At 54.6% G+C, this 27,919-nt stretch overlaps 1 protein-coding gene and 1 long non-coding RNA gene across 3 annotated transcripts in view; both read left to right on the plus strand.

Moving 5' to 3' along the window:
- LOC138425516 (serpin B6) overlaps positions 1-24,127 on the plus strand; it is a 36,061-nt gene extending 11,934 nt beyond the window's left edge. Inside the window, exons 1-7 of one of the 2 annotated variants that reach the window (XM_069563489.1) lie at positions 13,641-13,795; positions 17,393-17,567; positions 19,315-19,464; positions 20,679-20,796; positions 21,751-21,893; positions 23,284-23,439; positions 23,607-24,127. In XM_069563489.1, the coding sequence (XP_069419590.1) occupies positions 17,403-17,567; positions 19,315-19,464; positions 20,679-20,796; positions 21,751-21,893; positions 23,284-23,439; positions 23,607-24,011 (1,137 nt within the window). In that variant the 5' untranslated portion in view covers positions 13,641-13,795; positions 17,393-17,402 and the 3' untranslated portion in view covers positions 24,012-24,127. Of the gene's footprint in view, positions 1-13,640; positions 13,796-17,392; positions 17,568-19,314; positions 19,465-20,678; positions 20,797-21,750; positions 21,894-23,283; positions 23,440-23,606 lie in introns of those variants that run through there. The other variant, XM_069563490.1, reaches the window with a different exon arrangement.
- Positions 6,227-12,543, plus strand: LOC138425518 (uncharacterized). Its single transcript, XR_011251241.1, has 3 exons — positions 6,227-6,302; positions 7,873-8,058; positions 12,248-12,543. It is a non-coding gene; the product is annotated as an uncharacterized lncRNA (long non-coding RNA).
- Positions 24,128-27,919: the final 3,792 nt, after the last annotated feature.

Here is a 27,919-nt window from a genome sequence, read left to right on the forward strand (position 1 = left end):
AAATTAGCAACTGAGCAAAGCAAGTGAAATAAATCCTGGAGCAGCAGAGCTGCTGGTGGACACGGTCACGACCCCACCCCCACCTTACCCACCCAGCCCTGCTTTTGTCCCGAGGAGCCCCCAGAGGCACAGACAGCCCTTCCCCCGCTTCATGGCGTGGTCTCACAACCTCAGATCCAAGCTCTTTGCCATCACTGGCAATCTGGAAGAAAGATCCCATGATGATCCATCTGCTTATGAAAATGGGCCTGAAACAAAATGGCCATTCCTCAAATCCTCGACACAGAAGGCCCGCGTGAGGCACGGTTCCACTTCTGGCTGTGGCCCAGAGGAACTGAGAGCAGCGTCTCAGACACACACTTGCAGCCCCGTGTGTTTAGCAAGATTATTCACAACAACTGAGAGTGCAAGCCTCCCACATGTCCGTGCGGAGACAAATGGTAACAAAGTGTAGTCTCTACACACAACGGAGACACATCCAGCCTTTAAAAGAGGAAGGTAAGCGGGACACAGGCTCTGACGTGGATGACCCTTGAGGATAGGACGCCAAGTGAAACACACCACTCACAAAACGACAAATCCTGTGTGATCCAACCCACATTCTTGCCAAAATCTGTACTCCCTGTCTTCCTTGATCTCCCGAGTTTGACACTTTTGGGAAATGAAAGTGGAGGTAGCCTGGGTCACGCTTCAGAGAAAGGGCAGCATACTTCTGACCGACTTCAGACCCTGGACCCTGCCTGTACCTCATACCTGCCTGCAAGCGTGACAATCGTTACCAACAAGTAAGGGGCACTTTAGGTACCAAAGCATTGGGTTTGGAATATCTAGCTCCTGATATTAGGCCCCAGTCTAAGGAACCTTCTGACTCACATGGTGAGACAAACAGCATTGTAACAGTTGAAGGAAGAAACCGGAGCTGCGTTTGTTCACAGCGCCGATGCTGATGTCAGCGTGCAGTCTGGGGTTATTAACCGCAGCCCCCATGACCGCAGTGGGACGTCGCACCCTTGTGGTGGACGCACAGCCCGGCATCCTTTCCCAGCTGGGGGCCAGACTGACTCTTCGGGATTTCCCAGGGATGGAAACATCTGGGTGTCGGCTGGGAACGCACCTGGGTGATGTGTGTGCTCTTACTTCTCTCTGTTGTTTCTATTTCTTTTCTTTTGAGACCTGCATGCTGAAATTAAGTTCAGGGAGCTATCGACAATGAAACCTCTATATTTGTGTGTAACAAGCTGGAATCAGGACTGCCGGCAGAAACACCAATAACCTCAGATACGCAGATGACACCACCTTTATGGCAGAAAGCGAGGAGGAACTAAACAGCCTTTGATGAAAGTGAAAGAGAGGAAGGAGAAAGTTGGCTGAAAACTCAACATTCAAAAAGGGAAGGTCATGGCATCTGGTCCCATCACTTCATGGCACATAGATGGGAAAACAGTGGAAACAGTGAGAGACTTCATTTTCTTGGGCTCGAAAATCACAGCAAATGGTGACTGAAGCTGTGAAATTAAAAGACGCTTGCCCCTTGGATGACAACTTATGACCAACCTAGACAGCATATTAAAAAGCAGAGACATTTCTTTACTGACAAAGGTTCATCCAGGGAAAGCTTTGGTTTTCCCAGAAGTCACGTATGGATGTGAGGGTCAGATCATAAAAAAGACTGAGCGTCAAAGGATTGATGCTTCTGAACTGTGGGGCTGGAGAGACTCTCGACAGTCCCTATGACTACGAGGAAATCAAACCAGTCGATCCTAAAGGAAATCAGTCCTGAATATCGGAAGGACTGATGTTGAAGCTGAAGCTCCAATATTTTGGCCACTAGATGCAAACACTTGACTCATTGGACAAGACCCTGATGCTGGGAAAGACTGAGGGCTGGAGGAGAAGGGGGTGACAGAGGATGAGATGGTTGCATGGCATCACCGACTCGATGAGTTTGAACAGGCTCCGAGAATTGGTGATGGACAGGGAGGCCTGGCGTGCTGCACTCCATGAGGTCTCAAAGACTTGGACATGACTGAGCGGCTGAAATGAACTGAACAAGGGGTTTCTTTTGTTAAGGAATCCTTTGAACGGAAAATGAAGGTAAAACTTCTGGCAAACCAGTTCAGGACATGGGGGCTTACACATGGCTCTTCTTCGCCGAGAATTGCATGTTTTTCTGCAGAACTCTGTTTTGGATGGTGGTGCAGACAGCAACCTGAAGGCAACCCAGCAGCAGTCGGGGGCTCTCTGCGGTTCTCGGCTCAGACTACACAATTCCTCAGCCACATCTCCCCTGCTTAGAGCTGGGTCACGCCTGCCCTGCCCCCGGCGTGCGGCTCTGAGGCTCTGAGAGCTGAGTGTGCGTGGTTCCAGCTCAGAGAAGTGTTGGCGGCGGGTGCTGAGGGAAAGGGGCTCTCGCCCACCAGGGCCTGTTGCCCAGAGTCACCGGTTATGAGCCCGGGCACCCAGGACTGACTGCTTGTGAGTCAACAGGTGAGTAACCAGGTGTCTTGGTTTCCAATAACCGATCACCACAAACTCAGGGTGAATGTGTCCTGGAACCTCGTCGTATGCAGGACATTAACATACGCTCCATATCATGTATGTAATTCACATGTAATGTGATCACAACAGCACTCAGCGCCAGGGTATGTGCACGTTCGCCTGAGATGTGTCCAGGGATCCGAACTGGGCTTCCCCAGGGTCCTGGTTCTGCTCATGGAGCAGGTAATCTCTGGCCGGGGTGGGGGTCGGGCTGGTGGGGGATACAGGAATCACCTAAACTCTCATCGTGACAAAGTCTCCGCTGGGTCTGGAAAATTCTGTGAAACTGCTGGTGAAGCATTTTCACATTCGTTTCTGTATATGCCCTTCCCTGTATTCCCCAGGCCAGGTTAGATTCAGCCCAAAGAGACTTTTCCTGTCTTCCTCCGGTTATCATGGTTTGTGCCCTCCTGAGCTGAATGAGTCTGTGACATCATTATCAGCTGGTGGGCACTGTCCCCCTTGAAGACAGGTAGCACGCCGGGAGGTGTTTCTGTTCCTAATGGAGGGAGGTGCAGCTGGCCTCTAGTGGAGGGGCACAGGAACCACGTCAGGAATGGTCATCTGACCCCACTTGTCAGCGGTGCTGCCTGTGAGCAATGCTGGCTGGACACGAAATCGGGCCCCTTTCACGTCAGAACCCACCACATCTCCAGCACAGCGATGTGTGTGGAGGTTTCCCTTTGGGGGCCTAGTGGGTGACGTGCAAAGTCAGTGGTGGTATTTCCCGTCAACAGTGGTGGAGACAGATGTGTACCAAGCTTCGCATCACTTCTCACTGAAGTTAACAAACGTGACACGCACTGTCTTCTGGAAACTGCCCACCAACTCTGTGGAGCTAATAGGTGTAACTGCTGTCCGGAAGTCAGGTTCAGACATGCATGGAAAGGAAATACGAGCAACGCTGGCACATGTCTTAAACGCGGGCTGAGAGATACACGTCTGAAACTCTGATTTTGAATTTGAATATTGCCTCTGATTTATGTCTGCCTCCTTTCTTGTTTCTGTGGCCCCCCTCCTTGGCGTCACTTTCATAAGCCCACTCCTTGTATCTCAGCCTGTGCATACCCCTGACTCCCTGTTTCCACTGTCCTGTAGGGGGACCACCCTGGGTCCTCCCTTCCCAGCTCTCCGTTCCTGGGCAGGTCACCGCCACCCTCGCCGCCCCACCCAGGACCTCTTACCCCTTTCTGAGACACACTGCGATTGCTTCAGTTCTGAGTCTCAGGGAATCTTACCCCTTTCATTTGACTGGCTTCTTGAGTGTCTCTTTAGGTCCAACCTGGTCCTTTCCTCTGCGTCATAAATCCACATTAGGACGGAACAGGGCTTTTAGAGAGAAACCTCTTTATGAAACTGAAGCTTTCAATCTGTGTAGATTTCATAAAATTCCTTGGTCTGGAAAAAACCCTCCGTACAGCCATACTTGAAGTCCGGCTTTTCTGCCATGTGACACGCAGGGTGGCTGTGGGGTGAGATTAGTGAGCGGGAGGAGGGGTCCCGGCTCTCTGACTGGGCTGCAGAGCAAGGGCACCTCTGTGACTCACACATCCTTCATCTCAGCTCCTGGGGCCATTTCGGGGGCTTGACCTCACTGGGTGTGGTGCTGGGTCAGCCTCGTGATCCAGGAATCGCCTGGTTAATCAACGTTCATTTTTAACCATCAGCCTGCTCTGTCTTTCCGTGTTGCCGAACACTGGGACACCTTCCTGGGCTCGGGGCTCCTCCTCCCGGCCACCTTCTGTTTCTTTACAGAAGCTAAAACACTTGAGGCCCGGGCTGCAGGGAACAGGGGAGCCGACTGCCCAGCACTTCCTGTGCGGAACCCAGAACCACCGGGCGCCCTTCTCTGGGTTCCATGTGCTGGGTGCTGGCCCTTCTGGATCTGGCCTGGCTTAGATTTCAAGGCCCCTTCCTGCCACTGCCTTCTCCTCAATCCCCTCTGGGACACATCCCCCCGCCTCCCACCACCACCTCCCAGGATCACCCAGATCATTTTCAGAGGACCTGTTCTCTGACATCACCAGTAAGACCGGGATCTAAAATGCTGTTTCCCTCTGCGTCTGTCTGAAGAGCTTTAACATTTGTTACAAAAGAGGCAACAATATACAAAGCAGAAAAGAGAATCTCTTTAACAAGTGGTGCTGGGAAACCGGGCCAACCACTTGTAAAAGAAAGAAACAAGAACACTCTCTATCACCATACACTCAAATAAGCTCAAAATGATCTAAATGTAAGACCAGAAACTGTAAAACTCCTAGAGGAAAACATAGGCAAACTCTCTGACATAAATCACGGCAGGATCCTCTATGACCCACCTCCCAGAGTAACGGAAATACAAGCAAAAATAAACAAACGGGACCTAATTAAACTTAAAAGCTTTTGCACAACGAAGGAAACTATAAGCAAGGTGAAAAGACAGAAGGGGAGAAAATAATGGCAAGCGAAGCAACTGACAAAGAATTCATCTCAAAAATATACAAGCAGCTCCTGCAGCTCAATACCAGAAAAATAAACAACCCAATCAAAACATGGGCCAAAGAACTAAACAGACATTTCTCCAAAGAGGACATACAGATGGCTGCTCGAGCTTCTAGAGAAGATGGGGAAACATGCACACCAGGCTGCTCCATGTCAGTGCATGGCAAAACCACCACAGTATGGTACAGTAATTAGCCTCCAATTTAAATAAATACGCAAATTTAAAAAATATTTGTGCATAATCAACCCCCAGGAAGTCTCACCATCCCATTAGAAATCTGTCCAGACACTGTGGTTGATGGTAGGGACACAAAACTAAGTCAAGGAGAATGAGGCTGTCCTAAGGCCGCTCACCTAGTGGGGAACATGGAAGCTCCTCCATAAAGTCCGTCCAGAGTGAAGTGTCTGCCGGGGACTTTCTTGGAAAATTTGTGTGTGGCTGCCACCATCTAGATGTTTTCTCATAATATCTAGAAAGTACCTCTGAGCACTTCTGGTGTTCTCATCACCTGTGAGGCACCTCAGGTCGGAGGTCGTGTCCTCAGCCAGGTGCCCAGCGCCCAGCCCAGTGCCATGCTTGTGGGAGAGGCTGAGACGTCCCTATTTGAGTGGACAATCTTCATTATGGAGGGATGGAGCACTCATGGGGGAAACAAGTTTAGAGGGAGAAGGTCTTCAAAGTTGAGGAAGAAAAAGTTGAGAGGGATAATGGCCTTCAAAGTTTTGGAAACCTTTGCAGAACAGGGCCATGCTCAGCATTGCTCTTTGTAGGCTGCTGAGAAATGGCATCTGAGTGCCCGCAGGCAGAGCTGCAGGCACCGTCTTTTGCTAACAGTACCCAGACAGGGCTCACTGGGCTGAGAGTTAAGAGGCCAAGGGTGGCTGACCGTGATGGTGGTGGGAGATGGTGCTCTGACGAGTGACCCAGACCTGCTGGGGTTTGCTTGCCAGGACAACTCTGTTTCTTCTCTAGAGCTGAAAGTCAGATCACGAATTAAAGACTTTGAAAAAACCTCCACATCCCAGAGGTCTGGGTCCGCCCACCCTGACCCCCACTGCCCCCGACCCCCACAATCCCCACCCTGACCGCCACCCCGACCCTCAGCATCCCGGAGGCCTGGGTCTGCCCAGATTCCGAGCTCCAAGGGCAGTGGGCTGAACCTCAAGTTGTGGGCGGGGCGGGGTTGGAGGCGGCCCTGCGGTTCAGGTTCTATTCGCAGGGCCTCCTGGACCAGAGGCCACTCCCTGCTGGGAGCTGTCAGCATCTGGAGCTGAGGAGGCAGGTGAGCCCCTCCCGCGCGAGAGAGAGCTGAAGGGGAGCGCCAGCGGGGGACGGGCTCAGGGCCCCTCCAGAAGGTGGGGATCCAGAACCCGCTGCGCTGCCACCTGGAGGCAGAAGGGTGACTGCCTGGTTGAAGGATGGGGAGCTGGGTAAGCGGAGCTTTCAGAGGTCCCAGCGCCTCAGAGGGGCTGAAGGGGCTCTCAGGTCTGGCAGGAGGATGAACCGTGTCGGCCAGATGTGTTTGAGCCCCAGGGCTGGGCCAGGCAAGAGCCCGGGAGCAGGGTCAGGACCGCCTCCGCCTGCCACAGTGGAGGGAGGTGGGGAGTGTGGACACTCTGTTCTCAGGCTCCGAGCGGCAGCAGGGAGAATGCGGGCCAGAATAGACGTGGGGTCAGGGCCAGCCTGGCTGGAGAGCTTTAAGGGGACAGGAGGCAAGGCTTGGTGGTGGCTGTGGGGGGCTGGATTGGGCCGGGAGGACACAGGGGCCCCTCAGGGCCTGAGGCCAGCCGTGGTGTGAGTGAGGGTCTCGTTACCAAGGAAAGACGGCCACAGGTGGGCTGGGGGCTGATGGCCGTGCCATGTCCGGTCCATGTCCGGTTTCAGGAGGGCCGGGGCCACCCCGCCGGCCTGCCTGACCCCCTCTGACCTCCCCTGCCTCTCCCACGGCCTCAGTGCTCGCCCTGGCTGCACCCCGTCACCCTGACGGTCCTCTCCTGAACACCTGTCTTTAGTCCTTTCCTCTCCTGTGTCCCTCGGGACCTGGTTTCCAATGTCAGGCTCAGTGTCCGCTGATGGCTGTTGAGGGAAGGAAGGAGGGAGCCTTCAAATCCTGTTTCTGGTAAAAATTGAACTGAAAAATTTAAAGAAAAGCACAGAGTTTGGGCCCCACGTCCCGTGTCTGAGGGTCCCTGAGGGCTGGGGAGCGGAGGGCAGGCGCCCTGAGCTGGGCCGGGGTTCAGGGGCACTTGCTGACCATCAGGACCCGAGGCCCGGCTGGCATGGAGCAGCCGCTGTAGGTGGAAATTCCTCGCCTCACAGCCCATTTCCTCCCGGATTCCAGCCTGTCTGGCTCCAGTTCAGCTTCTCAAACATTTCTCAGCTATCAGCTGGGAAATGGGGAGACCTGGTCTGCTTCATAACTGAACATCTCCCAGGGGTTCCTCAGGAGTATGTGCAAGGATACACGGGGCCTTGTGGGGAGCCGGCAGAGGGCCGGCAAGGCTCTCACGTGGGGTCTCTCCCCTCCTCCCCTCTGGCCCTGTCCTCCCCCTTCTCAGATGGGAAAGGACTGGACTTCACCGCTCCCAGGAGCCCAGCAGTGTGTGTGTGTGTGGGGGGTGGGCGCCCCCGTCAGCCATTGCTGTCCATTCCCCGAGGCTCTCAGCCTCTTGATCTGCTGCCAGGACCGCACGCAGTTAGTGACCTTAACCTTGGACTTTCTATTAGGACGGAAAGCACCCATACATGGATCTTGCTCCGTAGACTATTTTACGCTCCACCCTGAAAGGACAGTGTCCTGCGTCAGGTGGACGGCACTCAGAGTTACTGAGGGCCTCTCTCTCCGCTCTCAGACTCCAGACCTGGCCTCATGGATGCACTCTGTGAAGCAAATGGCACCTTCGCCCTCCGCCTTTTTAAGGCCCTGTGTGAAGATGGCCCTTCAGGCAACGTGCTTCTCTCTCCTGTGAGCCTCTCCTCGGTCCTGGCCATGGTCCTCCTGGGAGCCAAAGGGTTTCACTGCTGCCCGGGTGGCCGAGGTTAGCCGGGAGAGGGGCTCCTTCCCACGTCCCGCCCTCAGGAAGTGTCCAGAGCAGACAGAGGAACGTGGGCAGGAGTCGCCCAGAAGGCGGGGAGGGCCTGCGGTGCACATGGGGCCCCCTCACTGCCGGGCGTCTTTCTGTTTCACTCTGTCTCTCCGTTCCCCTGAGAACCGTGGACGGTAGCAATTACTCCTCGTAATAATTTCCTAGCTCATGTGTGAGTCGGTGAAGGTTGTGGTGTCGAGAGTGGTTCTTTATTCCTAATGAACTTTAGGATGTCTAGGCCAGCCCATGAGCCCTAGAGGAGCTTCGTGGGGGAGCCCCCAGCTTGTCTGGTGTGACGTGGAGTGGGCCTGGCCTTCCTGTGCCGAAGTCACAGGCCCTCAGGGTGGGAACTCCGCCTGGCTGCCTGGCACAGCTCGGGAAGGGCTCCCGGCCTGCGGGCTGTGGGGTAGATTACTGTCTCCCGGGAGGAGGGCAGTGCCTGGCTGCTCCTCTCTGTCTTCCCCTTGGAGTCAGGTATCTTAACTGTGACCGTGGAGGCAGTAGATTCACGCTGGAGTTTCCTAGGAATTCTGGCAGGGGCTCCGGAAGGTCAACATCAGGCGGGCACTGAGGACCCTGGGTCACCCCGCTGGCAGGCTGTGGTCGCCATAGGGAAGGAGAGCCGGTGGGGTGAGGAGTCCTGTCTCGCACGTGCTCCCTGTGCATCTGGAAGGAGAGCCGGGTGACCCCCCCAGACAAACATGTTCCGGTGTCGGTGCCTGAACCTCTGCTAGCTGGAAAGAAGGCAGGATGTTTGCCCAGGTCCCCAAAAGCGCTCAAGGAAGCTGAGGTCTTTGCAGTAAATCTAGGAGCAGGGAGCGTGGTGGGAGAGGGCTGTCCTGCTCGGGTGGAGCTCAGGGTCCTTCCCAAACTGTCCCGAAAGAGAAGACATGGAGGAGCCTGGGGTCTGAATCCATGTGGCGCTTCTGAGCTGTGGTGCTGGAGAAGACTCTTGAGAGTCCCTTGGACTGCAAGGAGAGCCAACCAGTCAATCCTAAAGGAAATCAACCCTGAATATTCATGGGAGGGACTGATGCTGAAGCTGAAGCTTGTCGGGGTCCAGCCCCGGTGGATCCAGGGTGATTCGAAGGTAGGGACGGCTTCAGCGTCCTTGGAAAAATACATATTTAATTACAGATATAGAGAGAGATTAGAAACGGATAGTGTAGTAGGAAATAGTGGAGAAAAAGAGGCTGAATAACTTGGTTTATGTGGAATACCAATCACCACCTACGTAGGCCGCAGGCGTCTTTCCATTCTCCCGAAGGAGAGGAGGCACTGAGGCCTCCCCGGTCCGATCCCAGAAGCCCAGGCATAATTAGCAGGCTTGGTGAGTACCCACATTAATTCAGCCAGAAAAACGGAAGCAAGAAAGAAGCGCCATTGGGGAATCAGTCTTTCCAGAAACTGATCCGATTTCTTTATTTTTTAGATTTGCTTATATACCTTTTGTTACACATAGGGATGAATACAGAGTCACGCAGGGGTCAGCAGTCCTGACCTTTATCAAAATCAGGTACTTTACATAAAAAAAGGTCTTAGGGGTTTTACATCATCTTCTGGCTATGAGGCCTGCTGACATTTATGACCCATTCTTTCTGATAACCAAAAAACTTATTTTTTCCAAGGATGTTTTTTCTTAAACCAGGCACCACCCTCCAAATAAAGTTGCATTCATATAGGGTGAGGGTGTTAGTGAGTTACAATCAAGAAAGGAATTTATTTAACCCAAGGTTAACATGATTAATCTTAAAGGTTAATACTTATTTCTCCTATATGCTAGTTATATTCATTATAAGGGCAGGGAATATGGAGATTTAGCAGCAAAACATCAGCCCAACAAATAAAAACCCTTCACCAATGTTCCCCTTAAGATCTATTTAGTCTTAGGATAGTGATAAAGTCACATTTTTACATAGCAAGGACACAGTGATTTATAACAAAGTACAGTGATCTATAACAAAAGAGAAAATTCATTAACTCAAAAAGTCTAGTATTGCTAACATCAAAAACTACTATATTTCCTTTTCTATATTCCAAAAACATTGATTAATATATTCCTAGGTGCTTAAGGATATGGAGGCCTGGTGGCAATCATTGACTCAACAATGAGAAAAGCCCTATGCTAATTAAGACTCTCAAAATACTCCAAAACTCTCTGTGCTGTTTATGGTTGAGAGGTAGTAAACAATCATGAAACAATCATGGAGTATGGATAATCCTGTCACACAGGCTAGTTTGTCAGCAGAGAGGTTTGACCTGAGACACCCTTGTCACACCCAGGGCAGGGAATTAGCAGTAATTATTGGCACAAATGAAAAACCCTTCACCAATATAATTCCTAACCAACCCACTATACGAATAATTTCTAGGTATACTCTGGCTTTGGGGGTAGATGCTCGGGAACAGGAGGTTTCCTGAAGCTTGATCACGCCTTTGCGTATGCCAAGCCCCCTTCCTCATGACCTTTGCCATGGGCGGAGTTCCTCACGCTGGCTCCCGGCAGAAGCTCCAATACTTAGGCCACCTGATGCGAAGAGCTGACTCACTGGAAAGACCCTGATGCTGGGAAAGATTGAAGGCGGGAGGAGAAGGGGACGAGGGAGGATGAGGTGGCTGGATGCCATCATTGACTCAATGATTATGAGCTTGAGCAAACTCCAGGAGATGGTGAAGGGCAGGGAAGTCTGGTGTGCTGCAGGCCATGGGGTCGCAGAGTCACATACGACTCAGCAACTGAACAACAAGTGCCCCAAGGAGGGTGCAGTCTCATCAATTCTCTCTCTTTGGGCAGAGTCTGATTTTAACCCGCTTCTTTAATGACCTGTTACTGCCCAGGTGCACACTGGGAAAACACCCACCTGCTCTCTAGGAAAAGCAGGAGATGTGGGTTCGATCCCTGAGTCAGGAAGACCCCCCGAGAAGGAAGTGGCAGCCCACTGCAATATTCTCGCCTGGCAAATCCCACGGGTAGAGGAGCCTGGCGGGCTACAGTGCATGGCCACGGGCTTGCAAATGGTTGGCTATGACTAAGTGAGCACACACACACTGGCAAAAGGCAAGGTTTCAGGCATTCTGTCCATATGAGGGATCCCGCTCTGTGTCCACGGCCTCATAGTGTGCTGTCTGCTGCCCACCTGGTCTGTCTTTCAGAAGGACCAGGCCTTGAGCACGTTTCACGCCTGAATCTCTGGGCGGGGCTGCTGCAGTTTCTCTGCAAGTACTGCTGGGCCATCAGATCTGAAAAGCTTGTAAATACTGTGGGTTGCTAACCAGATATGCTCTGTGTCATCTGGATTACTTCTGTTGTTTGTGGGAAACATCCCAGGGGTCACTGTCTCTAAGGAAGCCAGGCAGATAAAGATAGCGGCCTGGAGCTTATATCCTGGAACTTATTTCATGTTCTCCATTGGAGGCCAGAAGTTCCACCCCTGGACTAGTCTAGAGCTTTGCATTACAGATGTTTAGTAAATATCCACTTAATTAGCGTGAATCAGTAAGCAATTGACCTAATCATCGCTGGTCTCACCCATTAGGGTGTCTTTTTTCGTTATGCATCTAAGCCCCCAGGGCACTATTTTCAGACAGCCTTATCAATCTGCTTGCATCTCCACCCAGGGACATCAGGCAGACATTCTCTGGCGTTTCATGAGTCAGTCAATTCAGGCAATGCTGGAAAATTCACTTAGAAACAATCCTATTAGTGGTGCAAATGTCCCGGTAGAACCTGTGGTGAGGAGGTGAGCACCCTCTCCTTCTGTGTTGGAGCTGAAGCCTCAGCAGGACAGAATGCTGACTGACCCAGGGGGACGTTTAAGTGGCTGCTCTGCGGTCTGGTCTTGGGTGAGTTGCTGTGTGTGTCAAAACTGACTTGTGTTAAGTGACCTGGATATGGGTTGCGACGTGCTTTTTAAATGTATCTTTGCCAATGTATTATTTCCAACATTTGAAAGAAAGGTTATTTTCAAAAAGAAAGCACAGCGAATGAAAACACTGACGTGTAACAATCCCCAATTCACAAATGACAAAGCTGTGTTTAGACCCTCGGTCAGCCTCCTTTGTTCGTGGTTCCAGATCACTGGCTGGAAATTCAGACTGCCTGACGCATGCCTAACAGGCTCTGTTTACTTGTACTTTCCAGGGAGTGCTGAGTCCTTTGAAATGGAAAGAGAAGAAACCAGCCCCCTACCTGGGGACAAGTGGGGAAAGAACATGAACTTTTCTTTCTGAGGATCAGGGGTTCTGTCAGGGCTCCAACCAGGGACAAATTGGCTGGGGTCACAAAGACAAACTTTGTGGACATCATTTGTACATTTGAAGCGAATTCTCTAAACACGAGACACCGTTTCCCTGCAAGTTTTACTTTCGTTTTAGGTTCAAAGGATTCATTAACAAAAGAAACACTTGTCATACACAATAAACAATTTCAACATTTAATAGAGGGTCATCTGGTTTGATTTCAATGTGTGGTCATCAAAAGAAGAGAAATAGAAACAATAGGGAGAATTAACAGCGTATCCATCACCAAACTGGGCTGACAGCCTACACTCAGACTTGAACAGTCCTGTGTGTGCGTAGTAAGTCCGAGTCTTTGCAATGGTGCCAGGCTCCTTTGTCCATGGGATTCTCCAGGCAAGGATACTCCAGTGGGCTGCCTTTTCCTTCTCCAGCGGGTCTTCCCCACCCAGGGATCGAACCTGGGTCTTCAATGCTGCGGGCCGATTCTTTACTCTCTGAGCCACCAGGGACGCCCCCAGCTCTCCCAGGTTTCCAAACTGAACCTGTCATGTTTCAGACGAGGTCGCTAATTTCCCCACTGCGGTCACCGGCGCCCTGTCCGCCCTCCAAGGCTGCGCTGGGCGGGCAGGCCAGGGTCCCACCGTGCTTGGTTCACAGGGGCCTCTGTGCACCGGGAGGAGCGCGCCTGGCTTCGCGCAGAGACTCAAGCCCACGTGCCCGGGCGGCGCCTCTCAGGACCAAGTATCAGCCCGTGCGCCCCGCGAAGACCCGGGCTCGCCCGCTGAAGGCCTCCTAGGACCGGGCCTTCGCTCCTCCTGCGGCCCCGGGTAGCGGTCCCCGCACTGGGGCCGGACCGGACTCGCGGCTCACCTGGCGCTTGGCTCGCCCGGCGCCTGGCTCGCCCCTGCTGTTCGGCTCCGCCCCAACCATGCGGCACCGCCCTCCGGTCCAGTTCGGTCCGGTCCCGCCGGGCCCGGCCCTCCCCCTCTGCCCAGCCCCTGCCGCTCGACCCCGGCCCTCCAGCTCGAGCCCAGCCCTTCGGTCCTGCCCGCCCCGCCCTCCGGCCCGGCCCCGCCCTCCGGCCCGAATCGCCCCGCCCCTCCTGTCCGAGCCCCGCTATCCTGTCCTGCCCGCCCCGCCCCTTCCCGTCTGCCCCGCCCCTACCGCTTGGCCCGCTACCTCCTTCTCGGCCCCACCCCTCCCTTCGGTCCGGCTCTCCGTTCCGGCCCTCCCCGCCCCTCCCCTCGGCCACGCCCCTCCCGCTAGGCCACGCCTCTCCCGCTCCGCCTTGCCCTCCGGCCCGGCCCGCCCCGCCCCTCCCGCTCGGCTCCGTCCCTCCCGGCTGGTCCCTCTCTCCGGTCCAGCCGGGTGCGGCCCGGCCCGCCCCTCTCGGCGGGGTATTTACGCCCGGCGCCTCCGTCCATGCCCAGCCCGCTCCGGCCGCGCTCAGGTACGTTTGGGGATGTTGGGGCCGCGGAACCGGCCTGCGGGCGAGGCGGGCGGCGGGCGGCTGCGGGGGCGCGTGCCGGGCTGGGTTTTCTTTAGGATCAGGCGGCCGCGGCGGCCGTGGCGACCCGGTGAGTGTGACGGCGCCGCCCTTCGGGACCGGGGACCGGAGGACCCGCCTGGGGGCGGCGCCCAGGTACTCTCGGCGAGCGTCTGGGCGTTGCGGACGCGGGGGACCGAGGTGGAGGCCGGAGGGCGGATAAGAGCCGGCCTGAGTGCCCAGGTGACCCTCGGAGAGCGCCGGGCGTAGGGGACCCGAGGAGCCGGGGGCGGGGGACTCGGAGGGCGGATAGGAGCCGGCCTGAGTGCCCAGGCGGACCCGGCGCCCAGCGGTCTCCCGCCCACCGCGCGGCCTGCGCTCAGGGCCCCTCAGGCCTGCGAGGATAATCCTGAGGACCGTTTCAGAGCTTGTTACGGCTGGTTTTGTTTTCGCTAGACACGCTGCAGGCGCAGTATTCCGAGAGTGGGCATCTTCAGGGCTAAGAGGGCCTGGGAGAAACTTTAGTCGCACCTGGGTGCTCGATAAGTTGGCACCTGAGTTACTTTCTTCCCTTCTCTCCCCCCCTCTCCACCCCCCATAAAGCTCTAGTTTGAGGGAAAAAAAGTATGGGAAATGAACCTTCACATGCTGCCAGGATTACTGAGCTGCTGGGGAGGCCGGGTTCTGCTGGGACTTTGGCTTCCAGCCCAGTGGTTTACCTGGCCCTACTGTGTGCCTCCCCGCTGGTGTGCTTTAAGGCCGAGGCAGAGAGGGCGTGTGATAAGTAACCCTTGGACTGAGGTCCCCATGAACAGGAAGGGCTGTGGTTATCAGTGTTCTGGGGCGTGGCGTGTCCAGGATTCCCCTGCACCCTCAGCGTTATACCACCCCAGAGAAAGGCCATGGTTTCAGTCATACTGGCCATGTAAACTAAGTATTTAGAACCACAAGAGGCCAGTTCCAGTCCTAAGTGTTGTATTGCAGCTCAGCTTCTGGCCTGATCACTCCAGCCAGTAACACTAGAGCGAAACGAGCGTAAATGGGGCCACTGTTCTTTTCTGCTTGCACTAAGAGCGCGCTACACACACAAAGGGCTTGGGCCTCACTGCTTCATTCCCTCCTTTTCAGTTTAGCGATTTTACAGGGAGTGGGTATGCTCTCACCTTTAACGACCATCAGCAACTGTTGCCAGTGGAGGAAAACAACTATTACCAGCCTCGCTGCGGCCTTTGAAGACCAGTGACCTTCTGCTTTCCTCTGTATTAGTGCTGAGCTATTGGATATTAACGCCTGCCCTGGTGGCTCAGTGGAAAGACGCTTCTGCAAGGCAGGAGCCTCGGGTTCATTCCTGGGTCGGAAAGATCCCCTGGAGGAGGAAATGGCAACCCACTCCAGTATTCTTGCCTGGAAAATCCATGGACAGAGGGGCCAGGTAGTAGTCCACGGATCACAAAAGAGTTGGACTCGACTTAGATAGAAAGCAACCAGTTGGATATTAAAGCTGGAAGAGAGTGTGTGTAACAGCAGTGATTCTCCTCTACGTTCTTCCGGGCTGGTCGAGGAGTTAAATGGACCTCAGACAAATCAATAGCAGAAGAGCAACCCCACTGAATTTTGTGCGAACGTCAAAGATACAAGGCTCAAGAAGTGACCAGGCAGGCAGCTTTGTGTGTGTGAAGATTTGACAGACAAGGGCGTTTGCCTGGGGCAGCAAGGTCATGAAGTGTCAGGTTTGCTGGTTTCTTGTACAGCCTTTGGGCCTTGGGTTCCCCTCTTAGGCCGTTAAGATGTCTCTCTGCCTCCTGGTACAGGGACGGTATTTCTACATGGAGATTTATTTTCAGCTCCAGGGGGAACAGAAGAAGGAGAGCGTAAGCTTTTTGTACCAGCTGTTTCTCAAGACTCTTTCAGTTCAATTCAGTCACTCAGTTGTGTCCGACTCTTTGCGACCCCATGAATCGCAGCACACCAGGCCCTGCTGTCCATCACCAACTCCTGGAGTTCACTCAGACTCAGGTCCATCAAGTCTGTGATGCCATCTAGCCATCTCATCCTCTGTCGTCCCCTTCTCCTGCCCACAATCCCTCCCAGCATCAGAGTCTTTTCCAATGAGTCAACTCTTCGCATGAGGTGGCCAAAGTACTAGAGTTTCAGCTTCAGCATCATTCCCTCCAAAGAAATCCCAGGGCTGATCTCCTTCAGAATGGACTGGTTGGATCTCCTTGCAGTCCAAGGGACTCTCAAGAGTCTTCTCCAACACCACAGTTCAAAAGCATCAATTCTTCGGCACTCAGCTTTCTTCACAGTCCAACTCTCACATCCATACAGGACCACTGGAAAAACCATAGCCTTGACTAAATGGACTTTTGTTGGCAAAGTAATGTCTCTGCTTTTGAATATGCTATCTAGGTTGGTCATAACTTTCCTTCCAGGGAGTAAGAGTCTTTTAATTTCATGTCTGCAATCACCATCTGCAGTGATATTGGAGCAAAAGAAAATAAAGTCTGTCACTGTTTCCACTGTTTCCCCATCTATTTGCCATGAAGTGATGGGACCAGATGCCATGATCTTCATTTTCTGAATGTTGAGCTTTAAGCCAACTTTTTCGCTCTCCTCTTTACTTTCATCAAGAGGCTTTTGAGTTCCTCTCACTTTCTGCCATAAGGGTGGTGTCATCTGCATATCTGAGGTTATTGATATTTCTCCCAGCAATCTTGATTCCAGCCTGTGCTTCTTCCAGCCCAGCGTTTCTCATGATGTATTCTGCAAAGAAGTTAAATAAGCAGGGTGACAATATACAGCCTTGACGTACTCCTTTTCCTATTTGGAACCAGTGTGTTGTTCCATGTCCAGTTCTAACTGTTGCTTCCTGACCTGCATACAGGTTTCTCAAGAGGCAGGTCAGTGATCTGGTATTCCCATCTCTCTCAGAATTTCCCACAGTTTATTGTGATCCACACAGTCAAAGGCTTTGGCATAGTCTCTTTACTTCAGAGCAATCAGTGTGCTGCAGTGCAGTCTTTTGCGTGAGCTGCCCTGCACGCCATCAAGAGCAGACATTACCCTGTGCGCCCCCGTCGTCATGCAGGGAGCAGAAATCAGGTAGCTGACGCAGGGCCGGGAGCGGGGTTGCCAGCCTGCAGCCCTGCAGCTTCAGGCGCTTTCCTCGGGCTCACCTGCTCTGTCTCTCCCAGGTCGGTGTCAGGCTCAGCTGTCATCCCTTCCCACCACGCACAGAAAGGCCCTGAATCCTCATGCACCCCAGCCCATTCCCACAGTGTCCTGTTCTAGACCAAACGCCCTCCGTAGCAGGGCTGTCGACCTCCGAGGCAGGGCCCTGGAGGTGGACGTGGGCGCGTCCCAAGGCCCTTGTCTGAAGCAGGATCAGCAGGGCCTGGGCCTGGGGCAGCAGGGGAAACCCCGAGGAAACCGCCTTTTGTGCGAGTACCTGCTTGCTGTCGAGGTAGAGCGTCAGTGCTAACAACAGTTAAGAGCAGCGTGAGACGCGGTCGACCTGTGGCCTGAATTTGCGTGACACTAATTTTCAATCCGTCCTTTCAGCCTCGCCAGCATGGATGCGCTGTCAGCATCAAATGGCACCTTTGCCTTGACCCTTCTGAAAAAGCTGGGTGCGGACAACTCGAAAAATGTGTTTATCTCGCCCCTAAGCATCTCCTCTGCCCTGGCCATGGTCCTCATGGGGGCCAAGGGCAACACCGCAGCCCAGATGTGCCAGGTACGTTCGGCAAGCCGGTTGTGGGCGGCGGCTAATGCTCTCTCTTTGGTCGGTGAGCCGGTGTCCGTGATCCGAATCCAAAGGTCTTGCTCCACAGCCTGGCCTACTCCCCTGTGTCCCCCTCCCTGGGCGCCCCCTCCAGTGTCTGTCTGGCGTGTAGCCTGGGGCTCCTGACAGCGCAGCACCCGATTCCAGCAGGACAGGCTTGAACGAGCAAGCGTTCATCGAGCCTCTGCTCGGACCCGCTGCTCAAGGCCCTGCTGGCCGAGGCCCGTCCTGCCGAGATGCCCAGAGTCAGCCCCGGGCGGGCTACACAGGGTGTGGACGTCAGCTCCTGGGCCACAGTGGTGGCGTGACGCTGACCTCTGGCCCCTGGGGGTCACAGCCTTCCCGCATGTGGGGTGCCCTTACCCTTCCCAAGGTCCTGGGGTCCAGAGGGCCTCCAGGTGTAACAGAGTCCTGATCCCGCCCTTGAGCCGGGGCTGTGAGTTTGACCTCTGCCCTAAGGCCATCACTTTCAGAGTCCTGTGCCAGCTGGAGAGGCTGGGAGTGAGGAACACTTGCCCCCTCCACCCAGCAAGTGTCAGGACGCAAATACGCGGGTGCTCCTGCTCAGTCATCTCTGACTGTTTGCTTCCCCGTGGACGGCAGCCCTCCAGGCTCCTCTGTCCATGGGGTTCTCCAGAAAGAACACTGGCGTGGGTTGCCATGTCCTCCTCCAGGGCATCTTCCCAACCCAGGGATGGAACCCGCGAGTCTTTCTCCTGCCCCGGCAGGTGGATCCTTTCCCAGTGCGCCACCTGGGAGACGCACGTATTCCCTTTAAGTCCTGCTGAAAAGGGAGCAGTCCCCTCTTGAGCTCGGCACTGTCTCCCCTCCCGCTCTCCCAGGCTCTGAAGGGGTCGCCCTCTCTCTGGGCACCTCCTGTGCAGAATCTGATTCCAGGGGGAGGGCTGGCCTTCCCGCGCTGCATGGGCCTCTCTCCAGGGCTCCCACCCGGCCTCCTCTCCTCCAGCAGTGGTGCCCCTGGCCCTCTAGCCTCAGCCGGCTGCTGGGTACAAAGCCCGTGCCCAGGCTTTAGCTATGTGTTACTTTGGAACTGTGCCGGACAGCTGTCTGGACCTTCTCTCTGTGGCTCCTGAACAAACCGACCACGACCGGGAATGATCAGGACCATGCCTGGGCCTCTGCGGCCTGGCCGCACGGTGCCCGCTGGGCTCCTCCTGGTGTAGGAGAGGCCCCAATCCGCTAGGCACTCTCCTCCGTGTATCCACTCTGCTGCGTTGTCATGAGGCCCCAGCAGGATGGCTGGGCGTTTCTGCACCCTGGCAGCAGGGGGCAAGACTGGGAACGTGGAGGTGCCAGGCCTCTACAAAGGCCTGGGCCCGGAAGAGCCTCTTCTCCTGTCTCCCGCTGGTTGGAGCCCATCCCGAGGGCACTCCAGACCCGAAGACGTGGCCTGTTTGTGCAGAGATGGGCGGCCCCTCCGCAGCCCCGTCTGCAGGCAGACCGCGAGCACAGGGCCCTGGACTTGCCCAGGGGCATTTCTTCGCCCGCCGTCGCTGCCTGAGCCCGAGCGGGAGGCGGGCTGGGGGGCTTCCCAGAGCCACTGTGTCTTTATTTGCGTGAGTCTTGCTTTAAGCTGCCTTGAGGATCAGTGCGGTGCTTAGGCTGACTTCAGTGTTGTGTCCATTTCCTGTAGTCAGGGCGTACTGCAGTGGAGGGTATTATCTGTTTTTGATTTCAGACGCTTTCTCTAAGCAAGAGCAGTGGCGGAGGTGAAGATATCCACCAGGGTTTCCAGAAGCTTCTCAGTGAAGTTAATAGGACCGGCACACAGTACTTGCTCAGAACCGCCAACAGGCTTTTTGGAGAGAAGGCTTACGATTTCCTCTCGGTAAGTCATACTCCCGATTGCTGGAGGCAGATAGAGACCGAGGTCCTGTGCTGACGGGAAGCGGGCCTTGTGGTGCAGAGAGGCCTGTGGGCTGAGACCCACACGGTGGGCGGGATGTCGGACCCCAGTCACGACCTCACGCTTCCCGGAACCGCTCCTTAAGTTCCTTTCTTTTCTAGAGGATATTTGAAGAAAATCATTGATGTTTAAAATGTTATTTTGATATGGACTATAAAATCAAAACATTCAAAATATTTGTCAGTTATTTCATAGTGATCGAGTATTCCAAGGATCCAATACCAATCACAGTGTATGATTAGATATTCCTTTAGTTTGCTCTTTGACTGGTCATTATTACTAAACAGTAATTTAAGAAGCAGGCCCTTGTTTTCAGATGTGTTTAAAAGCTGTTGAAATCACCGAGGGTATGAGGAGGTATCAACTTGGAGGAGACCACTTTGCTTCCAGACTATTTTCTTAGACTGAGACACTCACGTCTTTTTCAAAAGCCCCGATTAAGAATGGAGCAGTAGGTTGGCAGAGCCTGAATGATGTGAGGGTTCTATGAAATGAGGCACCCGGACCACGAGATGCAGGGTCCACGGTGTGGGGAGAACTCAGCCACGTGACATCGGACAGAGGCAATTCTCCCGGTCCTCAGAGCACCTCTGAGACATAGCTACCACTGCGTCCTTGCTTCCAGGGGGCAAGGAACCAGAGAGACGCAGCGGCCTTTCCAGGGTCACACAGGAGGGAAGCCCGGAACGCGTGCTGGCGGCAGTGTTGCCACGTTGCCCTGAATGGCTGTGTTGTTGTTGCCTAGTTGCTTAGTTGTGTCTGACTCTTTGCGACCCCAGGGACTGTAGCCCACCAGGCTCCTCTGTCCATGGGATTGTCCAGGCAAGGATACTGGAGTGGGTTACCATTTCCTTCTCCAAGGGATCTTCCCACAAAGAGATCAAACCTTCATCTCCAACATTTGCAGGCGGATTCTTTCCACTGTGCCACCTGGGAAGCCTGAGCTTTACTCAGTTATTTATTCAGTGTAGCTGAAAACTGAGAAAGTGGATTGAAGGTTAATTGCGAACATTCGTTTGCACATTACACAAGTAACCGTCGAATGATCAGTGTCGAGGTTATGCGTGGTGAAGCAGTCAGCCGTTGGCGTTGTGTGTTTCTGTAGCCATGTGATTCTGTCATTCCGTCTCTCCTAGTCTTTCAAAGATGCCTGCCGCGTGTTCTACCAAGCAGGGATGGAAGAGCTGGACTTTGTCAGCGCTACGGAGGAGTCCAGGAAGCACATAAACACCTGGGTAGCTGAAAAGACAGAAGGTGAGGACGTGTCACTACTTCTGTTTGCACAGTATTTGAATCGGTCTTATTTTCCATCAGTTCCTTCTCAAGACCATCGAATGTAAACAAAAATGGCTTTTTTCTCTAAAGACCTGGAACTTTCAAATCCACTTCTGAAATTTAATCGGCAATCAATTTCTCTAGCTTTCCCCCTCCTCATCAATATTCGGTGCACCTCTCCCAGAGCAATCACACTCTGACTTTTGGCTGTTGCTGTTAATGTTCCTATAGTCTGCCTTTTCACAAAGGGCGGAAGGCAGACTCTGGATACGGCGCCACCTCCCTGCCTGTCCAGCAGAGCGCGCGCTCTGCGGGTTGCTGAGCATCACTGCAGGACACGCGGGCAGGCCCTGGGCCACCTGCGCTTATCCGTTTCCGTGCTCTCCACACTGGCTTCGACCTCTCCCCTTCAGGAGGGTCCCCTCACGCTGTAGTCCGAACATTCCTTTTTCTGCAACTGTGAATGATTCTGCCCTTATTATTTGTTCATTTATGTGTTTTATGCAACTCATGGTATCTTTCTGAGCAGAGACTTGAAGGTTTTTGTCCCTGATTTTGCTTTCAGGCCAGGCTCCCTGCATGGGTTTCCCTGGTGGCTCAGATGGCAAAGAATCACCTGCCAGAGCAGGATAGGTGGGTTGGATCCCTGGGTCAGAAAGATCCCCTGGAGGAGGAAATGGCAACCTGCTGCCGTATTCTTGCCTGGGGAACCCCAGGACGCAGGAGCCTGGTGGGCTACAGGCCACGGGGTCGCAAAGAGTGGGACCCAACTTATCGAGTAAACAGACAACTCGCTGCACGTGGTTGTCTGGGGGACAGTGAACCCTCTGGTCTGGGCACTGACTCCTCCAGGGGACGGGCCAGTAATTACCCTGCCCAGCACCTCACCAGGAAACCCTGTTAGCTAACTGGTCCTTTAAATCTTCCGTGCAGGTAAAATTAGAGATTTGCTGTCTGCAAATTCAGTTAACCCTGTGACACGTCTGGTTCTCGTGAATGCCATCTACTTCAAAGGAAACTGGGATGAACAGTTTAACAAAGAGCATACTGAGGAAAGGCCATTCAAAGTCAGCAAGGTGAACAAGAATGTTTCATAAAGCGAAGGAGGTTTTGGAAATGGTCCCTGGGGTCCTCTTAGTTTATGGATCGTGCGAGGAGGCTGACCTTCAGGAACGTGAGCCTCTTGTGGCCTTGGCGGCCCAGATGTGGATCCAGGCAAATCCTGGCTTCCTCTCCCCCTGCTCCTCCTCTGAGGTATCATCAGGGGCGGTCCGTGCGGCGGGTGTTCTGTCTCTTATAGCACATCCCACGGGGCAGCTCGCAGGTCTCTGGGCCTGCTAGAGCCCCCGAGACCCAGTTTAAACTCCAGACTGTAGCTGTGACGCTCATGGTCCTGGATCCTACCGTCTGACCCCTCCCGTCAGGAGCTACCTACACAGACGCCTTTCTCTGCAGGGCGTCCAGGAGCCTCCCTAGCGGTCTCCACGGCCCGGGTTCCTGGTTCCCGTGTCCCTCCTCTGACTCTCACAGAGCCCATGGCCTCTCACAGTGGCTCTGACCCCCCAGAGCCCCTTGGGCCCATGTGCAGGACCCGGGAGGTTACTTGGAAGTTTTCCTGAGGACGGTGGCTGGGCTGAGAGTGGCAGGGGTAGGAAGCACAAGTGAGCTTGCCTTGTGGTTTTCTGATCCTTGTATCTATTTACTCGGCTGTGCGGGGCTCCTTGCCGCTCAGCCTTTCCTGCCGCTGCCGAGGCGGAGGCCCTCTGGGCTCGGGGCTCGGGCTTCTCCTGCTGGTGCTTCTCCTGGTGCAGAGCTCGGGCTCCGGGCCCGTGACTGTAGGAGCTGTGGCTCCCGGGCTCTCAGCCCAGGCTCAGTAGCTGTGGCCCGTGGGCTTAGAAGCCCCTGGGCTGTGGGGTTTTCCCAGACCAGGGCTGGAGCCTGTGTCTCCTGCATTGGAAGGCGGGTTATTTGCCCCTGAGACACCAGGCAGCGCTGTTGTCTTTAAAACCAGAGCCCACATGGTTGTTGATGGTCAGCTGTGGGCGGGAAGGCCAGGCGCCCAGGACCCGGCAGGGTTTGACGGTGGGAGGAGTGGTGTCGCCATGAGCAGAGGTGGGAACGTACAGACGGAGCAGGCGGAGGGGACACGAGCCGCCAGTGTGCGAGCCGAGCGGAGGCTCCTTTGCGTCCAGATGAGATGTCAGGCAGGCAGGCTCCAGGGCCGAGGTCCTGCCGGGAACGACCGAGTGGAGCCCTCCTGGGTCAGCAGGAGAACAGCAGCCTGAGGCCTGAGCGCTGGGAACCAGGGGTGGGAGCTGGAGCCGGGTGCAGACAAGCTGACGAGGCGGAGCTGGGGGGGGTCTGGAGACAAGACAGAGTGTGTGGGCGCAGGGGCCCGGCTCTGATGACTCATCCCGCGTGTCCACGGGTCTTGTTTCAGTTAACGTTTATCCATTTCCTTTATAGAATGTGGAGAAAACTGTGCAGATGATGTTCAAGAAGTCCACCTGTAAAATAACCTACATTGGAGAAATAAGCACCCAGATTCTGGTGCTTCCCTACGTCGGCCAAGAGCTGAACATGGTCATCCTGCTGCCCAGTGAAAGCACTGACGTGTACACGGTAACCAAGCACCTGTGGCCTGGGGCTTGGCTCTCGTCCCGATCCCTGCTGGGCACTGGGCTCCGGGAACTCATGTGTGGCCCGCAGGGCACGGTGTGTGGGTCGCAGCAGATGGTCCCCGGGGCAGCGCTGCTGCAGACCCTGAGATCTTCTACCTTCTCCTTCAGGTGGAGAAGGCCCTGACCTACGAGAAATTTGTCGCATGGATGAAGCCGGATGCGATGGACGAGGAGGAGGTCGAGGTGTTTCTTCCCCGGTTTACGCTGGAGGAGACTTACGACATGGAGTGTGTCCTCCAAGAACTGGGCATGACCGACGCCTTCGAGGAGGCCCAGGCTGACTTCAGAGGGATGTCGTCCCAGAGAGGCCTGTACCTGTCCAAGGTCGTGCACAAGTCCTTCGTGGAGGTCACCGAGGAGGGCACGGAGGCCGCGGCTGCCACAGGGGTGGTGGTCATGATGCGCTCCCTCAGTGTCGTGCCCCGGTTCTGTGCCGACCGTCCCTTCCTCTTCTTCATCCAGCACGGCAAGACCGGGGCCATCCTGTTCTGCGGCCGCTTCTGCTCGCCGTGACGAGGTGGTGGGGGCCCCCCGGTGCTCCTCATGGCTCTCCCCAATCTCTGCAAAGAGCCTGGAACCCCGAGTGACCTTGGCAAAAGTCCACAAATAAAAGGCTGATTGTGACTGCCTATGTGTGTGTGTCTCTGTGTGTGTGTGTGTGTCTGTGTGTATCTTTGTGTCTGTGTGTGTGTGTCTGTGCTGTGTGTGTGTGTGTCTGTGTGTGTCTCTCTGTGTGTGTGTGTCTCTGTGTGTGTCTGTCTCTGTGCGTGTCTGTGTGAGTGTCTGTGTGTATCTTTGTGTCTGTGTGTATGTGTCTGTATCTGTGTGTGTGTCTGTGTGTCTGTGTGTGTCTTTGTGTGTGTACATGTGTCTGTGTGTGTTTCTGTTTGTGTGTGTGTATGTGTGTGTGTCTTTGTGTATCTTTGTGTCTGTGTGTGTCTGTGTGTATCTCTGTGTCTGTGTGTGTGCCTGTGTGTAATTTAAGTGTGTGTGTACCTGTGTGTGTGTCTTTTTGTGTCCCGTGCCTTCTCGGAGGTGAAGCTCCCACCGGAGACGGGCACTCAGTGGTCCTGCCAGTGGGGAACACTGGCTGCCTGCTCTCTAGGTCCTCCCTCCGCCTATCCAGTCCAGGTCCTTGGGGAGCGCGCTCTGCTCCGGGCCTGGAAGGATGAGCGGGCTTCCCTGTCTCCTCTGCTCGGTGGCCCTGCTCCTGAGACCAGAGTGAAGCAGAGGCTATGGCAGCCCCGGGGAGGGGGAGCGGGCCTCAGAGACCCCCGAACGTGAGCCCTCCAGAAACCAGCAGAACAGGGGAGGGCCGTGGACCCAGACCGGGAGAAGTCCATCCCTGAGCCACTGTGTCTGCTTTGGAGGGTCTGTGGTCAGAGGCCTGTTCAAGTGCTTGACCGTCCACACTCTCTGAGCATGTTCAGTTGCGCCCGGGGTCAGAGATGAGCAGACAGGCCCTGTTCACGAGATGGCGGCGCTTCAGAGCACGTCATAGATGCACGCCTGGTGACATTCCATCCTCCCGCGGGTGCTGGAGAGAAGGAGGCGGCTAAGGTTTCAACCAGTGCATCCTAAAGGAAGTCAGTCCTGAAGGTTCAGTGGAAGGACTGATGCTAAACGTGAAACTGCAATACTTTGGCCCCTGATGCGAGGAGCTGACTCACTTGAAAAGATTGAAGGCAGGAGGAGGAGGGGATGACAGAGGATGTGATGGTTGGATGCCATCACCAACTCAATGGACGTGAGTTTGAGTAACTCCGGGAGTTGGTGATGGACTGGGAGGCCTGGTGTGCTATAGGCCATGGGCTCGCAAAGAGTCGGACACAAATGAGTGACTACACTGCATGAAGCTTTCTGCAGCCGCCCGTGTTCCCTGCTGAGGCGTGGGGCCCACACCCAGCCGATGCTGAAGTTCAGGTGGAGAGCGGTGCGGGGTCCACTGGCCTCCCTGTGGCGTCATCAGGAGCTGGGCTCCCTCTAACCTGGTGGTGTGACCCACATTCTCAGCCTGTCTCTAGTCCACTGTCTGCTGTGCCCAAGTCAGCACTGAGTTGTGAGGAGAGACAGGCTACAGAGACGCTGCCCTTGGCAGCGGGCAGTGGGGCCAGTGGCATCCGCGCCCGCCTCCCCCTAGCCTGTGCCCACTGTCGCCTGAAGTGAGCTGTCTGTCCAGCCAGGGTCAGAGGCGTTTGTCATTTGTCGCCATCAGGCCGTCAGCAGCGACCTGTGAGGATGGACACCGTTGTCCCGGGTGTTACAGACCCTGTCACACAGCTCGGCCTCTGCCCGTCTCTTTCTTAGCTGGATCTACTGCGTTAAATGTCATTGGCAGTTTCTTCAAAACTGTGTTTTTCAATATGATCCTATTAAAATTTTAGTAGAATTGCCTTATAATATCCCGTGCATTTGTCATCAATAAACTTGGAATTCCTTTCCTCATCATAGTCCTTCCCTGGTGGCTCAGGCCGGGAAGAGTCGCCTGCAGTGCAGGAGACCGGGCTTCGGTCCCTGGGTTGGGAAGGTCCCTGGAGGATACTGGCTTCCCACTCCAGGTTTCCGGCCTGGAGAATCCCACAAACTCGGGGTCGCAGACAGTCAGACGTGACCAAGCCACCCTCGCCATCACTTACTGTCCTCCCAGTTGATCTTGTGTGTGACCAGCTCTGACTTCAAGGAGGGGTGGCCGGTGGGCCTCCTTGGGCCCTCAGAAGGACCCCTGGCTCCGTGCTCTGCTATCATTGTCTTCAGAGTCTTTACAGCTTTTGAGCAGAGGGTCCTGCATTCTCATTTTGCACCAGCCCTGCAGATTACGGAGCCAGTCCTGCCGTGGACTACAGAATTTTTTATGGAGAAAAATAGTCTTTTTTCAGATGCTGAGTACCAGGTAAGCGCAAAGCAAATCCTGCGAAATGGAAGATCTTCTGAATCCAATCTTTTCACATTAAAATATATAGACATTTTGGTTGGGATATTTCTATAGTTGGCTTTTCAATTCCACACAGCATGTGTTTCCATGAGAGAGAGAGATAGCACAGTTCAGTCGCTCAGTCGTGTCTGACTCTTTGCAAGGTCATGGACTGCAGCACGCCAGGCCTCCCTGTCCATCACCAACTCTCAGCGCTTACTTAAACTCATGTCCATCGAGTCGGTGATGCCATCCAAGCATCTCATCCTCTGCCATCCCTTCCCCTCTTCCCTTCAGACTTTCCCAGCATCAGGGTCTTTTCCAGTGAGTCAGATCTTTGCATCAGGTGGCTAAAGTATTGGAGTTTCAGCTTCAGCATCAGTCCTTCCAATGAACATTCAGGACTGATTTCCTTTAGGATGGACTGGCTGGATCTCCTTCATGTCCAAGGGACTCTCAAGAGTCTTTTCCACCACCACAGTTCAAAAGCATCACTATTCGGTGCTCAGCTTTCTTTATGTCCAGCTCTCCCATCCATACATGACCACCGGAAAAACGAGGTAGCCCAGTGTGACAGTCAATTTTGTGTGGCGCCTTGACTGGCTCAGAGGACCAGTTAATTGGTCTAACACCCTTCGAGATGTTGCCGTGAAGGTAGTTTTTACAGGAGACGAGGATTAAATGAGTCGACCCTCCGTAAGGCAGACTGGCCGCCAGCAAGTGGGGGGGCCTGGTCTAGTCAGCTGACAGTGACTGAGGTCCCCTAAGGAGGAGGCGCTTTCCTCCAGAGGCCTGTGGACTCAGCTGCACAGAGCGCTTCCCTTCCCCCACCTCCTGCAGCAGGCACAGGCTCCCCTCCCTTCCTCTCTCTCTGTGTTCAAACCTCAGAAACCGCCAGAAAGTGGTGGCTGTCTGCTTTAGCGCCTGCACTGCCCAGCCCTGTAGTCCCACTCCTCACTCTCAGCCTCCTGGAAGGAGGCCCTACGGTCCTGGCAGCCCGCTCTGCCTGTACTTGCAACATTCCTTGGCTATCTGAGGTCACAGGTGCAGGTGGCATGTCCTGCCCTCCCGGGAAGGAATAGTTATCCTCCTCTTCCGAGCCAGCGTCCTCGGGTCAGTGTCCCTCTGGCCTTTGGCTCACCCTCAGTGCTCCTTGGGCTTCCCGGGTGAGGAATCCGCCTGCCAGTGCAGCAGATGAAGGGTGATCCCTGGGTCGGGAAGGTCCCCTGGAGGAGGAAATGGCCACCCCTCCAGGATTCTTGCTGGGAAACCCCGTGGAGAGAGGAGCCTGGTGGGCTACAGTTCCCAGGGCCTCAGAGTTGGACACAAATTAGCGACTGAGCAAAGCAAGTGAAATAAATCCTGGAGCAGCAGAGCTGGTGGTGGACACGGTCACGACCCCATCCTTGTCTTATGCACCCAGCCCTGCTTTTGTCCAGAGGTGCCCTCAGAGGCACAGACAGCCCTTCCATGGCTTGATGGAGCAGTCTCAAAACTGCAGAATCATATA

Source organism: Ovis canadensis, chromosome 20, assembly GCF_042477335.2.
Source record: "Ovis canadensis isolate MfBH-ARS-UI-01 breed Bighorn chromosome 20, ARS-UI_OviCan_v2, whole genome shotgun sequence".
Lineage (NCBI taxonomy): Eukaryota > Metazoa > Chordata > Mammalia > Artiodactyla > Bovidae > Ovis > Ovis canadensis.